General features: G+C 42.2%; 1 protein-coding gene and 1 pseudogene across 2 annotated transcripts in view; both read right to left on the bottom strand.

Annotated features, from left to right (window-relative positions):
• The window catches only part of NRXN3 (neurexin 3), a 1,427,156-nt gene that overhangs the window by 998,541 nt on the left and 410,463 nt on the right, over positions 1-18,152 (bottom strand). For both annotated transcript variants that reach the window (XM_023528800.1, XM_023528802.1), the window contains 2 exons: positions 8,089-8,527; positions 3,763-4,146 (listed from right to left, as the gene is read on the bottom strand). In XM_023528800.1, coding sequence (XP_023384568.1) covers positions 3,763-4,146; positions 8,089-8,527 — 823 coding nt within the window. The remainder of the gene's footprint in view (positions 1-3,762; positions 4,147-8,088; positions 8,528-18,152) is intronic.
• On the bottom strand, positions 14,829-14,944 carry LOC111737906 (annotated as a pseudogene).

The raw sequence follows: 18,152 nt of genomic DNA, 5'->3' as shown, positions 1-18,152 counted from the left end.
ATAACAAACCAAAATAGCTACAACTGAACAACTGGGATGGGTAGATATAGCTACATCTTCTTAGAATAGTATCAGATCATGCTGAAAAATCTAAATACGACATCAAGCCAATTGTCATATGTCAAGATTTAGAGCTGCTCATCTTCACAGGCAGTAGAAGCACTCTTTTCAGAGTATGAGCAAGAGTCATCCATTTTTACTCTAAGAGAAAGATACTCATGAAAATTAACCTTAGTCTCATATACTCATATATTTCCTAGTTCCCTAACTTTACTCCCTTGTCTTGGGCTGACAACTTTGATCTGGGAGTTGCCTGTTCGACTAATCTGCTTGCTCACTTTGTTTGAGTTCTTGGGCTATTTTGATCTATTGTCTGACCTGAGCTATCCCCAACTCTGCTTCTTCTCTGAATATCAGTTTTCAGCATCCTACCTATGCTTTCTCCATTTTATATAAACAAGTGCCTCTTTCTGTCACTACTGTTCCTGATATGGGCTAGCAATATCAAGGGACTGATCCCACTATGAAGCCCAAGTATAGGACTCGGTTTGGGCTAGATGGGACATGCTGCCTTAGGAACTGTCTTAGACATCACATTTACTCCAAATGATGTATTCTAGACTCAGGGTTAATCCTTCTAGAAGAAAATTAAGAGAGAATGATAAACTGAGTGACCAGGTTGATGGTGTTACGGCAGGTGGGGCAGCATTCCTTGATCCAAAGGGGATCACGCTTCCATCCAAACAATCTTAAAGACTTTTCCTTCACCACTCTTAGAAGCGCCTATAGTGAACACTGAGGGTGACAGGTAGTGAGAGGTCATCATTTTGTTAGAAATAGGAGACCAAAAAACCCAAGAAGCCTTGGGCCTCCTTTACCCGACCATCACTTCTCCCCTACAGGCATGGCTTCTCCCTTCTGCGCCCCACCGTTCCCCTACAGACCTCCAGCATGACGTCCGCCATGTGTTATCACTTTTCCCACATTTCCCTTTGTTTCGCTGGAAGGAATATACACTCCTTGATCAAAATCGGGGGCTGTGTCAGTTTTTTTTGCAACTCCTATATCTAATACACTGCCTGGAACATACTAGGGTTTCAATAAATGTCTGTTGCATGTGTGAAAAATGAATAAAAGCTACTCAAAAGCATCCCCCCTGAGGAATCAGGTTTAATAAAGAAAAACAATGTCATTGGGAAGCTCTATTTTCTTTGCTAGAAGAGTGGAGTTTTATTATTTTTACACTCCACTGATTCATTCTGAACATGTTGTCAGGAACAATGCGGGGCCAAAAAACAATTAGTGGGGGAACAAAACAATCAGTTGAACCGTCTGGAATTTGAGCGATGTATAGATCAAATGTCTTAAATTTGCTAGGCTCCTTCCCATTTGGCCAGAATGGATGACTCTTGGCTGCACTGTACCAAGAATAATTGTCCCCCATATATCCCCAATCAGCTGCCTTTTAATGACTAGTCAAAAGTGACAATGTAAAAGGTGCAGTGACTTTCACTGTACTTAGCAGATCTTGGACCAACTCTCATTGATCTGCCCTTGGAATAGGTGAATGCAGAGACAACTTACACAGATGTCTACAGTCACTGCTGCCCGTCTTCGGCAACCATAAGGCCCCTGAGTTAGGAAGAGACCCTAGAGGAAGAAGTGAGATGTCTAAAGTGACCTTCATTTCTTATACTACCTTCATAGACGGTGGAAGACCTGCAATACCCTAGCAATACCCAAACTGTCTCATGCATCTCAGAGGTCCAATGACCTTTCTCTCTCCCCAACTAGCAACAGGGTAGTCTACCTTACAAAAAGGTTTGTCAAGTCCAGGAGTCTGACAGACTGGTCAGCCCCATGTAGCCCATTTCCATTCCAGATTGCTGCCTCCTCATCTTAGCTCATATTCTGGTTGTTGCTACTCTGAAAATTCAATGAACCTGAATTTAAATTCCATTAGACCCAAGAAGGCTCTTTCTCCTGCACTCCAAAGACCTGTATCTTGTTTTTGGTCCAACAGAAGGTACATTTGCAGTTCTTTTGAAACACAACTAGTAATATAGATGACCTCACAAAAACCACTCTTTGAAAACATTTTGACTGATCATCTAGTTCCTGTTCCAGGATATGTCCTCATCACCAGACTTATGATACTTGGACAATTCTGGCCACTGGCAGTCTCTAGGAATGAGACCCTACAGGTCCCTCCTCAAAACAGTCTTTTCTCTGAATCTCCATGTCTTCCTAGTTTGGTCCAGCTATGGAGCCCATGCTACTGCTTTGTATTATTTATTACTGCTTTTTGTATAGATGTCTCGACTCCTCAGCTAAATAAATGATAAGCTTTCTGAGGACAGGAGCTACCTATTACAGATGCAGTATCCTCAAAGCCCTAAAGCTATGTCCTCGGGAAACACTTGATAACTATGCAGATCATTCTTTTCTATAAAATAGAGACTTTCAACCCATGGATCGCCAGCTTGATTCTGTATGCTTGGCACCTAAAACAATAAACCAGGCTGCAATCTGGATATGGCTTATAGACTGGAATCTTGTCTTGATGTCTTTTTGTTTACCTTTACCTCTGCCCTTTACCCAAACTGTAAATTCAGTGCAAATGTAAAATGCTAAAGTGGTGAATAGAAAGGGGCTCTTTCTAGCATTCTGGCTTGTTCCAATCCATCAGCCCCCGGTGTCTGCTCCCCAGCTCTTTAGCCGGCCACCACCCCTACACTTCTCCCCACGGTACTCCACACTCCAGTCTATTTTAGACTTTGTCCAGTTCCTCAAGTGTGCCATGGCCATCTCTTGCCTCTATCTTTTGACACACACAGTCCTTCCTGTCTAGGACACACACCTTTCTCCCGCCTCCTCACCAATCTAACCCCTATTCATATTTCGAGCCTCAGCTTGCATATTCCTTCCTTGCAGAGGAAGGCCTCCCAAACTTCTCTCTACTTTCCCTTTAATGAAGTCGATGACAATAATTATGACTGCGACAATTACCAGTACTCATTAAATGCTTACCGTAGTCCAGGAACCTATTGACTCACTTTGTCATCCTCAATATCTTGTGAAGAAGGTACCTGATTATTCACATTTTACAGATGAGGGAATCAAGTCTCGAAGATATTAATTATCTTGATAAGGTTCACATCACTTCATGATGGACAGATTTTTCACCCAGTCTGGCCCCAGAGTTCATGTTCTTAACGAATATATCATATGCCTCTTATAAAACGTGTCACCTTTAATATTACTTAGTAATGGCTACATATTCAAGAAGGGAGCAAGCTCTACAAGAACGGGGCTGGGTCTGTCTTGTTCAACCCTGTATTTCTAAAGCCTAACCCAAGAGTTAGCATGCAGAAAGCACCAAAAAGCATGAGTTAAATGAATAACTAAAACAGAGATTTGGTTAATTCATCCAGAATCTCAAAAGAGATGTATTCGCCCTCTCTAAATAGATGTCTGATACTTAATCAAAAGAGTATCATGATCATGGTAATGTTTATTCTAAATGTTCCCTTTCTGCAACTCAGCCTTCGTCAAACAAATCCATGTATCCAGAGCTTGAAATGGTACGATCTGGAAAGAAATAAACCCACGAAAACACTTCTCTAGAAGAAAGAAAGCACAAGTAGGTCCAAAGGGAGCACCTGTGGTAGCAAAGAAAGCACCAGGAGGTCCGTCCAGGGACACAGCTGCAGCAGTCACACACACTCGGACCCAACATGCCTCGCACGAGGGCGGACTTACCCCTTTCGCAGGTTCTTCCCCAGTAGCCGGTGCCCGTACAGTCGCAGATGAAGCGGTTCCAGCCGTCCTTGCACACGGCGTTGTTCTTGCAGGGGTAGCTGTCACACTGCTTAGCGCTCATCCGTGAACAGGAGGACTTGACGCCCGCGGTGTTCTGCATCTCCGCCAGCTGCCGGATGTTCTTGCTGCGCCCGTCGATGAAAAGGTCGCGGATGCAGCCCACATAGCCGTAGTTGAGCATGGCGGTCCAGAGCTCGGTGGGCAGGATGAGGCCAGCACGGTTCTCCGGCAGCCCGCCCAGATACATGTCCCCCTCCAGATCCAGGATCTCGCTCTCCCCACTGGCAGTGAAAGGCGTGCGCCTGCTGTTCACTGATATGGTACCTGCGATGGGAGAACAGAAACAGAGTGAGCTAACAGCTTCCTGGCATTGCAGATGCGGCTGCCAGTCGATGAACCAAATGAAAGGAGCTCAGCAGGTGAGTTCTGAGACTAGTGTCACTGGACCAGGAGAGAAAAATGCAAGCAAGGGAACAAAATGCTGCAACATGCTGGAAAGGACAATGCAGGTAATGTGGTTCCCATCTCTGCCAGGTAATACAGCCTAACCCACAGGAGACAGGCCATCCCAGTGGCCTAGTACCTAGTATGATGTCCTTTCTCTAGCTAGAAGTTCTGGCTGAGAGGTCGCAAACCATATGGGCTGAGTTCCTGCCTGTGTTTAAATCCCAGCTCTACCGTGTACTAGCTATAACCTTGAAGAAGAGACTTCATCTTCCTGGGCCTTAGTTTCCTCATTTGTAAAATGGGAAAATAACTGTCCCCACCTCATGGGTTGATATGATGATTAAATGAGCTCATACATGTAAAATCCTACTTACTCTGTGCCTGGGGCAGAGTAAGGGCTCTGTAAGTGCTCACCTAAGTCTTCACCACTGGCTCGCCACCCCCAAAGGATGGAGCCTTCCATGCACCGATACCCTCCACACTGGCATTGACTACCAGGCCTGCCAGTGAACATCTGGGGCATTGCCTTTGATAAATTTTAACTGGAACATGTTTCTTCATTTATTTAACAAACATGTATTGAACACCTGCTCTGCCTCTGGTATGGTTCTACACACAGATAAACTTGACAGGCACATCCCTGTTCTCGTGGAGCTGATGTGCCAGAGCAGAGGGACGGAAACTAAACACATCACCCAACAAGAGAAATTAGCTAATGGCGGGGGTCAGGAAGAGAGTAAAGCGGGTGCCACAGCAGCAGCCCACAGGTTCCACTTTAAAGTGTATAGTCAGTGAAGGCCTTTCTGAGCAGGTGACAGGTGAGCTGAAACCAGAATGCTGAGAAAGATCCAACCATGCAGAGTCCAGCAGTCTGAACATGCCAGACAGAGGGAATGACACCGACGAAGAACCTGCGGGAGGCGGGGCTGTGGCTAGGGCAGAAAAGGCAAAGGGCCGTGAGCAGGATACAAGGTCAGAGAGAGACTGGGTTCATGACCTGGGAACTTGGGGACAAGGATTCTAGTCCTCAATGGTGAAAATAACCCAAGGCTGGTCCCTGAGTCACTTACAGCTCAATTTCCTAAAGTGTAAAATCATGGTGATATATAAACATCATGCCATGAAATTATTTAGTAAAAATTATTTAGTATTCTTAAAGTGTTTAATTGGTACCAAGATAACTGGGTCGTACCATCATCCATCAGCCAGCCTTCACGTCTGTCTGAATCTCAATTCTCTAAACTATGAAGGGGATATGGCCTGAGGACTGAAATCAGCTGAGATTAACAATGTGACCTACACTCTAAATTGCAAAGTCAACACAGGGGTAGAGGAGTAGAAAGAGCATAAAGGACCTCAGGGAGGATTAAGCCAACAGCTTTCTTCCCCTGCGCTCTTCCTAGAAGTTTTCTCCCTGAGAAATCTCTCCTTTGCCTTTTTTTGTTGTTGTTTTTAATCTTTTAAAAACCTACGTAACAGTAATAATGTCCTGGCCACGATTTAAGTATTTTATATGCTTTTGGGAGGACTTTTTCCTTAAAACAGATAGGAGCTCCTATGTCCACTATTTCACAAATGAGTTGGTTTGTAACTTCTCTCTTACACACTTTACCCTCGACATATCTATAGAACTACCCTCTTTGATCCCCAACCTAAGGAGAGGAGCATCTACTGCCAAATAAGGACAGTACCAGAACCAGTTTAAATGCTGGAGCCTGAATTACACCCTGAGGGAAATCTGTCTGCTGGGTGTGTGACCACAACTGTTTTGAATGCACCTATCAAGTCTTAAAAATCAGTCTCCCAACTGGAGAGTGATCACAAAAGTATTTCTATATCACCTCTCAGTCACACGCTTCAGGATGAGCAAGGAAAGAGGCACCACATTCGGGTACAATGACGTTTTTATAACTATTCATTTTAGAATAGGTTTATAACTCAAAATAACATACTACAAAATATCCTCATGAAGAAATGACGTTTAATAGATCATGTTAAAATTTTATGTTACACTGTTTTCACGGGACAATTATCTGTTTACTTGGTAAACATGTATAGGTTTTGATCAAATTTATCAGTATTTCAAAGTACTGGCCAAGGTTATAGCTCCCAGGTATGAAATTCAAGGCTTCTGAAATCCAAACACATCTGTCAAAGCTGGGTTCACTGATAGTTCTAACAAAACAAAATAACTGCTCTACTTGAAAAAGCAGTTAGCACTGAGAATAAACAGAAGGAGATAAATGGTAATTTTATGGGTTCTAGCCTGCCTGTGACACAGGTAGGTAACGTTTAAGCTGTGACAAGGTCTAGGTTAGTCAATCACGAAACCCATCAAAAATTACCCGCCTTCAGAGACCCAAATGCATGGTCTCAAAAACCAACAAGAGCATTCCCTTTATAATTCTGAGACAGCTTTATGGCTCCACTCCTGCTGACATTTTAAGGCTAAACTTAAGAGAGAAAGAAAAAGATACAGCCTCCAGAAAAAAAATAATTTTTGTGTATTTTTCTGTTAAAAAAAAAAATACAAACTTTATTCTTGCTCAAAAGTACACTTAATTTGGAGCCTCTTGGATCTGATCAGATCTTAGACAATCAATAAAGCATCCTACTGGGCAACAAGCCATCTAGGGCTGCAATCTGCCACCCATCTGCCCTCTGCACAGAACCCATCCAGCACCTCTGAAAGGGCAATGCTGTTCATCTCCATCATCACTCTAGCTCTGGAATTATGCAGAAAAGCCATTCCTGGCTACAGCCTTTGGGGGGAGGGGTACATATTTCTTTCTATTATTGGCCAAATTCACCTAGAAAGAAAATCTCCAAATAGAAGACTTTTTGTGTTTACCCGGAGAGTGAATCCTTAAAAACTATAGCAAATACAGCAAGACCCTTCCTGAGTATAATACTACCTAAATGGAGAATCGGGAAATACGTGTAAAATTCAAATGCTTTAACTATCACTCCAGGTTAAATGTCCTTTCTGATGGCACAGAATGTGACCTTCATTGCCACATGGTCCACAAGGAAAGCTAACAGACGGCTCAGGCATTCAAAAGCTCCAAACTATTTGTAGGGTTTTCTTTTCCCTCCCTCTCTCTGTTACTATTCCAGAGTGGCCATGTACTGCCTAGGGCTAGCTTGTTTGATCTGCGGCTGCAGAAACAAACAAAGCCATTTAAACCAAATGTAAAAGGTTAGGAAGAGGAAGGGAGAGTTACTGAGGTCTGAGCAAAGAATGAAATATAGGCTTTCATACCAAAGAAAGGCTTTAAATTGAATATGACTTCAGGAAAAATCAATTTTCCTTTTCCTTTCTTGTCATAATTTTTCCCTGCAACATGGCTCTTGCCAATTATCGAAGGGTGTATTATTGCATAAACCCTTGCACAGTAAAGCTTATCTTACAGAGTAACCATATAATGCAGCATCTGTGATGTCACAATTGGTTCCCATGGTGATGAGAAAAAGAAAAAGAAGAAGAAAAGAGAGGAAAAATCATCACATCAGTGACATGACAGTTGCTTTGTAGCTGTGGAAATGCTACTTGAAAAACCACCCTTAGCTCCAGGGTCTTGGAGCTATCACTGAGATGACTGTGCAATGAATGACAGGGTAGATGAGGAGCAGAATTTGAGCCATTGAGGAGACAGGTGTCTTGTTCCAAAAAAAACAATCTTACAACAATCATTAAAGAGAACAGCAAAAGAATCAACAAGCATGCGAGTGCAAAAGTTAAAAAATATAAAGCTGGGAAACAAACTGAGAAGCCAAAGCTTCCATCTCGTCTCAGTGACCTACGCCGCCTCTTCCTACCTGATCTGCCGTCTCGCTGAATGTCCACATGGTACCATTCTCCATCGTTGGCTTTCTTCTGAGTGGCTTTCACTTTGATGGTGCCAGAGCCCATGTCAAGCAGCAGGTACAGGTTGCCATCGAGGAGTTCCACGGCAAAGAAGTCCACCTTGGTGTTCTTCTGGCTCCGAGCATCCTTCCTCTCCTGGGGCTTGCCATGGGTGAAGAGGATCAGGCCATTGGGCTCAGTAGTGCGGAAGTCAAAGGAGATGGAACCCATGCGTTTGGTGTTCCATTTGGGCAAGCTGATATAAGCCTCTGGGGTCTCAAAGTTGATGGGGTCCAGCGTGGCCACGTTCTCGCACTTGAAAACAACTTCACCGTAGATTTTCATCTTGGTATCTCCGATCCGGGCCAGGCGAGACAGCTCCAGACGGATGTCATTATTCTTATAAACAACCTATCAAAAGCCAAACAAGTGCCACATGAATCAAGCTGCTAACAGTAACCATCGATTGCTCACAGGGCACCCAGGAAAGAGGCCCAAGACAAGGCTTCAGGATACAACAGTTTGAAACATTATGAGAAACATGAGACACAGCATTTGAAAAAGCATCTGAAGAGACCTCTGAGATGTACACAAGCCCTAAATAAGCTCCTACATTTCCATTCTTTTTGTCTGTCTCCTTCTGGCCAATTTTTGTTTTGCCAGAAAGTTATACAACATAAGCTTGCAAGTAGAAATCAAGAGAGATTGAGTTACACAGAGGCAAATATATATGTACGAAGATATTAATTAAAGTGTTCTCAGTAAAAGACCAGCTTGAAACGACCTAAATGACCACCAATGATAGATTGGCAGATCCTTAAGATGAAAAATTATATGGTCCTTAAAAACCAAGTAGTACCCCCAATTTTGATGTGGATGCTCTCCAAGTAATACTACGAAGTGAAATTAGCGAGAAACAGATCAGAGCATGCATTATGCTATCACTGTAGAAAGTGTGTGTTTGGGAGGAGGGAAGTGTTACAGGTATATATGCTCGTAATGCATAAAACATCTTTAAAACACAAGAAACTATAAAATTGTCACTGGAGAGGAGATTTGTCAAATTAATATTCAGGGATGCGAGGGAGACTTACGTTTCACAATACCTTACCGTATTTGATGTTTTTTTTTTTTAACTGTGTGGGTATGTTGCTTAAAGAAAATGATTAAGTGTTAAGAGTTGGCAGGGAAAGAGATCTGTGTTCCTTTGCACATTGTGTGTGTCACCCAGATACATATAGTGTGAGAATGAAACAACCTAACAAACAAAAAATATATATATTGTGACTTTCTAAACCTAGTATAATCCACATAAAAGCAGGGATTAATCTTATTTGCCAAAGTTAGAATTTCAAAAAGGTTTTGCTGCTACTAGACCCGAATTCTAATGCACTGGCCTGAGATATGAGATAGGTCCTGGACCTCTGATCTCTAAGCAATGTCACAAGTATAAAATAAATAGAAAGAAAATGGAAGGGAAAGGCTAATTAAAGCACTGATTATGCCAATCACTTTGCTATGTCCTGTACATTATCTTACTCCAATTCTAAGTCAGGATCCAGATTTAGGTTCAAGTCCCACGTTCACTACTCAGAAGCTATGTGACCTTGGCAAAGTTATTTAACTTATCTGGGTCTGTTTTCTCCTCTGAAAATAGGAACATGGGAGGAAATTATTTTCTAAGAATGAAATGAGTTAATACATGTAGAACACTTAGGAATAGCACATAGCGAAGATGTAAAACTCTAAGCTATTTTGAGGGGCTGTGGTTGTAGTTGTTGTTAATCTGATTTCATCATATTCACAGCCCAGAGAAGGCTGTGTTATCAACTCCATCTTCAGTAAAATAACAAGACTTAAGTGTGGAATTAAGTCTTACAATCCATCTCAGTGATAAAAAGTTAATTGGATGAGTTGTTCCAGTACCTATCCTTTAATCCCTAACATCCAGCTGTACAACTGCTCCCCTTCTCTCCCCTGTCGAGAGAATCGAACAGCGCTGTCTGCCTTTTAACATATCACCAATGACAAAAAATTGAAAATGCCTCACCTGTGATATGACCCTGTCCTTGGGCCTAACTATAGTCCATAATACTGAAAATAATGATACTAATACTTACTACCAGGCACAATACTAAGAATCTAAGACCTACTATCTCATTAATTCTGACAACACCCATTTGAAATATCCCCATCATTCCCCCCATTTTACCGATGCAGAAAAGGACGTGGGGAGTAGTTAGGGAACCAGTCCTCAGCCACAGTGCTGGTAAGTGACAGAGCAGCACTTGAACCCAAGGTGCTGGGCTCCGGAGTCCACATGCTTTACCACTGTGAACACTAGAAGCGAGGTCCTGCGAGCAGCTGCCCTGAAGCCTCTCTAACGTTATGTGGAAAGTCACGCATGTTCAACTCCCCAGTTCAAAAACTGAATTTTACATCATACTTCTACTGGACTGACCATGAGCAAATGGGAAACAGTGCAGAATCCTTAGGCCACCCACTTAAGTGAGTGAACCAGAAAACAAATAATAAAAGTTTAATGACTGACAGCTTCTCCTTTCTAACCACAACTATTAAGCCCCAGCATATGAGATCTCTCTGTCATAACCGAACTCTGGCTTCCTCTACACTGGGTTAAATGCCTACGACTGGAGCTCCTTGTCAAGGTTAATTATTAATGCGTAGCAATACCTCATCCCAAAGGGACAGACTGAGGCTTGGCTCCATTGAACAATAAATGAAAAGAGAGTTCAGGCATCCCTACAGGAGGCGAGAGGGAAAAAAAAGAAAAAAAGTCTTTTAAAGAGATGCGGAGTCCTGTGAAGGGGAAGTCTTCTGTGAGAAGGGTACACGGCTGAGGCTGGGACAGAAGTGAGTAACTGGAATGCAGATTTCCAGAGAGACAGACAGAAGAATAAGGGCCAGAAACTGCCAAAGATAACCAGACTTCTCTCAAAAGCTCTTTGAAGGTGAGCTCTCTATCTACTCTCTGACCTTGAAATTACTTGTCTACATATACAGTTTCCACATCTTTCTTACTAAGACTCAGGTAACCTCTGCATTCTATTTTGTTCATTCCCTTGTCTTCTCCACCTTCCCAGTGTAGGGCCATGGCCACAGCCATGTAGAAATGTACCAGCACCTTGAGTAGGATGCAAAGGCAAGAAACCCTACTGGACCTCCTTGCAAGGTAAATTAGCATCTGGTACAGTGTTCTCTGTAAAATCAGACTTTCAACTAAATCAAAGTCCCCAACTGACAACTGAACTAGAAAGAGATGTGGCATCGAGTGACGGAAAGCAGCTTTGGCTGACAAGTTACCCCAAGGAGGAGCAATTAAAGACAAAGTAGAAATGGCTCCCCATGGGAGAAGATGTCACACAGCCTGGGAGGCAGAAGTAGAGTCACAAAGAATGACAAGCTGGTCTTTCTACTCTACCCACAGCTTATAAAAACTGCTGTTTGGACTCACATCTCCCGCTCAGAAGGCTAGACAGTAAAACAGTTGAGGACAAACTCTGAGTTAAGACAGACTCTCTCAGAACTGTACTTGTATGCCTCCATAATCTTTAATACAGAGGAGCACAAAACAATACCAGGAGTAAGGCAAGCTATTGTAGCAAGAACAATATAATAAAAATAGTTGTCACCTATTGAGTGCCTACGATGTGCCAGGCACTTTAAAAAGACTACTGTATATCATCTACATTAAGCATGTAAAGTAGGTGGCATGAGACCCATTTTACAGAAATGAGGCTCAGAGAAGATAGGTATGACCAAGATCACAAAGCCCATTAAAGGCATAGCCAGGACTTGAACCCAGATCTTTCTGATTGCACTGGGGCAAGAAATGGCAGCTTCTAGACTCTGCAGTAGCCTATACCTACCCAGGAAACAGAAACCCCTTTGTCATGCACAAACCCACACGCAGCTCTCTCCTGATGTTCAAAGACCATCACACCTGGCATGTCCCTCTCTCACAGATGCCTACTCCTCCCCGCACAGAGTCACCTCGGAGGCCTCTGCATGAATTCAGGTGGTAGAACTTCCACATCTTTGTCCCACGGGTTTCCTAGGCTATAGGGCCGTCCTCTCCTCTCAATCTCTTTAAATGGTGCCCCTTCACCAGGATCTATATCCAAACCCATTCCGGGCCCTATCTGGCTGCTCCGGTCCTGGCTGATCCCTGCCATTTGATAAACTTAGAATCCTGATATAGCCTGCCAGTGACAAAGCTATCTTCCCTATTGCCTAAACCACCTGCCCTAACTGGAAAAAAAGACTATTCTAATTTACATGACGTACTTTTTACAATTAAACTCTTCCACGATGCTCATGTTACATGGCAAGTCCACGAGGGTGAATCTAATGGGGAGACGGTCCCAGCTCACAGAAGTATTTCTCTTCGCCCTCATCCATCTCATCCCAGGCCACTCTGTTTTCTGTTTTCTGAGAACATATTTCCATGTATTTTGTTGTAAATGCCACATCCCTACGCACTCCAGTGAGGGAACTAGAGGGAAGGGGGGAGTGTGGGCATGTGCCCTGCAGTGTCCAGATGGCTTCTTGGTACAATTTCTCCTGTTGAGGAATAGGAGGTTTACCATCTGGCCTTTCTATCCCCTTGTTTTTAAAGCACCTTTAATTCTCTGTGGGTCTACACATAGGACAATTTCAATAAAAACAACCAGGTCGACTTACAAGACCATAATTTATAGGTCCATGACTTCATGACTGAGCACCTCTGCTCCGATCCAGGTCAGTGGAGGATGTTTGAAGGTCAGGACGCCAGGGGACAGCCTCTCAAGTGTATAGGTTAGACAAAACAGAACCGTGAGAAGCCAGTGTCAGGGTGCTTTGATGTGGAACAATGTCGACTATAAATCCCAATAAAGCTTTTCAAATTTATACCTATGTTTGGAGCAGTTCATATACAACAAGTAAAAGACAAAGACAGATTTCTCTGTCACCCAAATTTAATCCTCTGACAATAGATAATAATGAAATGAGCTTTTTCTCTGCAGCTCCAGGATGGTGTAGCTTCTAGATAAACTTTTGGACTAATCTTATTATTGTGTAACATTTCTACTTAGAGTAAATAAATAAGAAGTACTGTGAAAGAATCATGCTTCTGGGGTTGCCACAGAATCACACATCCTACTTTCTCTCCCCCACTTCCCCTCTGTCCTGCAGGCAACTGATGACTCTGGTCTGCTGTAATTTCCCCTCGTAGGAACTGTTGGCTCCACTGATTTGTCACTCACAATCCTCGACCTTGCTGTCTTTGAATAAGCACAGGTCTTGTCTTCTCAACAGACTTCAAACACTTTATCAGCAAAAAGTATGCATTACAGCTTTTAAAATCTGAAATAGCACCTAGCTATCCTGCTGCTCAAAAAATGCTTATATCTTCATTTACTTAGTTGTTGGACTCAAATGGCAATACCAGGTAAGAACGTGGCCTCTGCAGTCTCACCAGCCAGGGTTTGAGTCCAGCTTCACCCCTGCCAGCTATGTGACCTTGGACAAAATATTTAACTTGTCTCAGACTCAGGTTCTTCAACTATAGAATGTAAATAACAAGTCTCACTTCACAAGGTTGTAAGAAATAAATGAGATGATACTATCAAATCCAGAAGTACTTTACACAGTTCTGGCCCTCCCTAAGTACTCAATAAATGCTAGTTATCATTATAATTTTGTTATTTTCTGTGAAAAGCCAGAACTAAATCAACAGGCAGTTTAGCCTGGCATTGAATCATTAGGAAGAAAAGATTCTTTCTGAGGATAAGTTGTAAGCCTATCACAACTCAAGAGACAGGCCTGGAACTAGTGACAGACTCTGGATTTAACAGACTCTGAAATAAAAAATTTTTAAATTGTATATGTATAATTGCTTAATGTGGCATTTATAATATATATAAATGCCTAATGCTAGTTTTGCCCTGTTCTTTGTGTGTGTGTCTCTGTCTCTGTCTCTGTCTCTCTCTCTCTCTCACACACACTCACACACTCACACACACACACTCACACTCTCACACACACACACACACCATACATCTGCACAGATTTAGGATTCATTATCATTAACATCATTTTCTATCACAGTGTACCACTGACCAAACTCCAACAGTGAAGTCCAAGCACAAATGTGGCAGCAGATGGTCCTCTTAGCTTCCAAAGTCAGAAGAACCTAATATTTGGCATAGCCGGAGCCACATCTGCATCTATAGTCTTGCTAACAGGGATTAATAAACTAACTGCCTGCTGAGCTGCAGCTGACATCCAACCTGGGGCCCCAAGTCCCCACTGCTACATTCCATGCATACCACCATTTTCATGCTTTATATTCTGTTAACAATGATCAGGATCCCCCAAAGATAAAAACTAAGCACCAGAGACAGAAAATGGGAACTGAGTTTCAGATGTGCAAGGCAGGAGCCAAAAAATGTCTACATTCTAAGGCTTGAAATAAAGGTCAAAAAGACTCCAGATAAAGTTGAAACAAGTAGTAGAATGTTGGCAGCTAATTAAAATTTTTAAATGTGTGATCTAATATGTTGTGGGTCTAATATAACATATCTGGTAGGTGGAACTCACCAGGGACCACCAGTTGATAATCTCTTATCTATGGTTCCATTTGTGAAATGGTGGCCAAGAAAATGATGCAGCTTCTATTTAGCTCCTTTTTTTAAAAAATTATTATTTATGCCTACAGCACCTGCTCTTCTTAGGTGGTTTCCCATCCAAGTACTAACCAGGCCTGACCCTGCTTAGCTTCCGAGATCAAACATCAGGCTTGTTCAGGGTGGCATGGCCGCAGACTATGGACCATGGCTCCACTGTGGCGCGAACCCAGGACCTTCTGCGTGTAAAGCAAACATGCTAACCACTACATTAATAGAACCACGTCCACATTTGGCTCCTTCTAATGGCACTATTATAGACCTCTAGTCTATAAAGAGACATAAAGGAAACTGGAGTAACATGAAAAAATCCAGGCGAGTTGATGTTGAACCAGCAAAGTCCTCAGTCCCTTCCTCATTTTGAAGAAAGCATCCAGTATCTGGAACATGCAGGCATTGGGGGAAAGGGGGTGGAGGAGGGCAGGGGAGGGAAGGGGGTAGGGAAGGGAGTGGGAGGGTGTGAGAGGGAGAGGGGGAGGCCACATGCTGTGAACCAGTTACTCTGCCCCCATAAATCAAACGTCCATATGTGCCAGCCCAACAGCCTTGCTAATAACACAGGTCATTACCACTTGCACTTAAGACTTAGACAAATATTTATTTGTCTGATGGAGTCTTTCTGAGAGGGATATAATCAGATAGGTTTATTCTCAGTTATAAAAAGTAAGAAGTTGAGAAAGATTTCTAATTCTGGGCATAATTACAGTGAAGGTCTCATTTTTATTCTCAAGAAGAAATTTATTAGGATGTTTATGCAGTTAAAAAAAAGCTGATGATGGACAGGTGGCCATATGTTCCTATATCCCACAGAAAAAAATTTCAGCTAGTCAAGTTTGTAGGGTATTTAGGATACTGTAAAGGCTCAGTCTATCACAAGAAATATGATTTGCTGATGCAGGCTTTATCATCCTCACAGAGTCTACTAGACTTCTACTAAATTCATGCAGCAAGAACTTGGCCTAGCTAGACCACAGACTTGACATAGACAGACCCAGGCAAAGAAATAAGATGTGAACTTGCACATGTAGGCCATAGCTCTCCAAGACAGGACTTGTCAATAGATAGTGAAAAAAACAAAACAAAACAAAACAAAACAAAAAAACCATGAACTAGAGAAGTTTGCCAGATGATCCTTCTGGCCACTCCTGGATAGCAAACTCTCCAATCTCTTAGAGCCATGTTGGCAAATATGTGTTTCTACTCTTCCTTCCTGGCAGATGGCATTTACTGTTAATTGGAGTCATTCTATTCTACTCTATTTCCCATTAAACCCAGATAGAGCCTCAGAATTCTTCTCCAGGCAGCACTCAAGAAAATTACCACCAGTTACTAAGAGATGAGCCTGGAGGTGAACCTTGTTATCCTCTAACACAAAAGTCAACTTAATGTAAATTGACTAGCTATATTAGAATATTGGAAACAAAAATTCACATAAATATGTTAAATAACCTTTAGTTTTAGACCACTAAAGGAACATAAGGTATAACCCCTGCCACCAATACACTTAGAAAATGTTGGAGGGTGCTTAAAGGGGGGATATATTTTATACCAGAAATGAAGTGAGATGTATTTGTCACTCCAGTTAGTGAATGCACAAAGGCCCATAATCAGAAACTTGACTCAGATGGTATTTCTCGCCCTCTCTCCCCTCTACTTTCCAAGAATGGCACTATTATGGTTCTCTAGTCTGTAAGCTAGTCTTTGTCTTTGTCATCTTCCTTGCCCTTCTTCCTTCCTACTCTTGCACATCCTCTTACAAACATGTACTGACTTTGTGTCACACACTGGAATAGGCACTTATGGCCCTCTAGTCTGTGAACACAGAGTTTTGGATATGGCAACCAATGTATCTCCAGTGTGTAGCAAAATGCCTGTCACATAGTAGGGGCTCAATAAATACATACTCTAACTTCTTGCATTTACTTATGTACTAAACAGACCTGCCCAGCGAACACCTAAATTTCCTTCTGTTTTAGAATATCTGATGAGGACACCAACCTGACTAGAGTGAAAGTTACATGTCACAAAGCAGAGGAACTAAGATCAGATGAGTAGGTGGTACCTGACTATGAAAAGTTCTAAAAATACAGACATTATGCAATTGGGGAAAAAAGGAACCATTAGAGTAGAAAGGAAGCCTTTAGCAGTTTGATTAGAAAGGTGACAAAATTTAAAAGGTGCCTTCCTGAATCACTAGGTATCTACTGTTATTTTTATTCCAAAGACTAGAAATGACTTTAATCATCTCACTGTTTTCCCTGGGGATAACATGTCATTCCCTGCTTAAAATCCTTCAATGGTTCTTTATCTACTTCAGAATCAAACACAAACTTTTAAGCATTATATAAAAGACTCTTCCTGATCTAGTCTCTACCTCATCATCAATAGACTTGCCAAAGTTCTGGATTCTTCCAATAAACCATCCCCAGGATAAGCCGTATCTGAATTATTTAACTGAATGACTACTGCTCACCATTTGAGGCACAATTCAGGTATGGGAAGCCTTCAGCAACATTCTTGCTTTTTCTACTCCCACCCACAGCTCATTTCCTCCCCTCTCCTCCCATGGCTCCATATTCTAACTGATGTCATAGAAATTATCATTTTGTGTTGTAATTGTCTGTCTCCCCCAACAGACCGAGAGCTTCTCAAGTGAAGGAAATTGTGACTTTTTTTCTCTGTGTCTCTAAGTGCCTATTCCAGTGTCTAACACAAAGTCAATACATGTTTGTAAGAGGACATGGAAGAGAGGGAAGGAAGAAGGGCAAGGAAGATGACAAAGGCTACTTTCTGATGCCTCTAAGTCAGTGAGGACTATAATGCAAAAAGTAGCCTCTATATTCATTCCACTTGACAATAAGTAATGATATGAGAAGTTAGAAAGCAAAAGTATCACAGACAGTTAAAAAGAATTTGATAGAATCACTGAACATTTAGTTGAGTTTTCCCCTAGTGTACACGCTTAGGAAATGTGTTTGTATTTTAAGGGTGTCAATATGGAAATTTTGCATCCCAGAGTGGCAGTTGTCATTAGTTTGTGTCTTGGCACAACACTAACAGAAGAAGAAGCAAAAAAAAACAAGCACAAATTCTAGGATACTCTAAAAGGTTGGCTGACAAAGCTCAATACCAACACCACCTCCCACTCTGGAGTATGCTAAGGGACTACTATATACTTCTTTATGACAATGTAGCTTGGACTGCCATATAAAACACATGGAGATTTTGAAACAGTATCTCGGAACCTTTATCACCTGTACTCAGAATCAAAAAGCAAGAATGACCCCCCAACAATTAAGCTGTTGGCCTTAGCTACCAACTTCTGGCTGCTACCAACTACTCTGAAA

Source organism: Pteropus vampyrus, unplaced genomic scaffold (assembly GCF_000151845.1).
Source record: "Pteropus vampyrus isolate Shadow unplaced genomic scaffold, Pvam_2.0 Scaffold32, whole genome shotgun sequence".
Taxonomy (NCBI): domain Eukaryota; kingdom Metazoa; phylum Chordata; class Mammalia; order Chiroptera; family Pteropodidae; genus Pteropus; species Pteropus vampyrus.
This window is presented reverse-complemented; position numbering and strand designations above follow the sequence as displayed.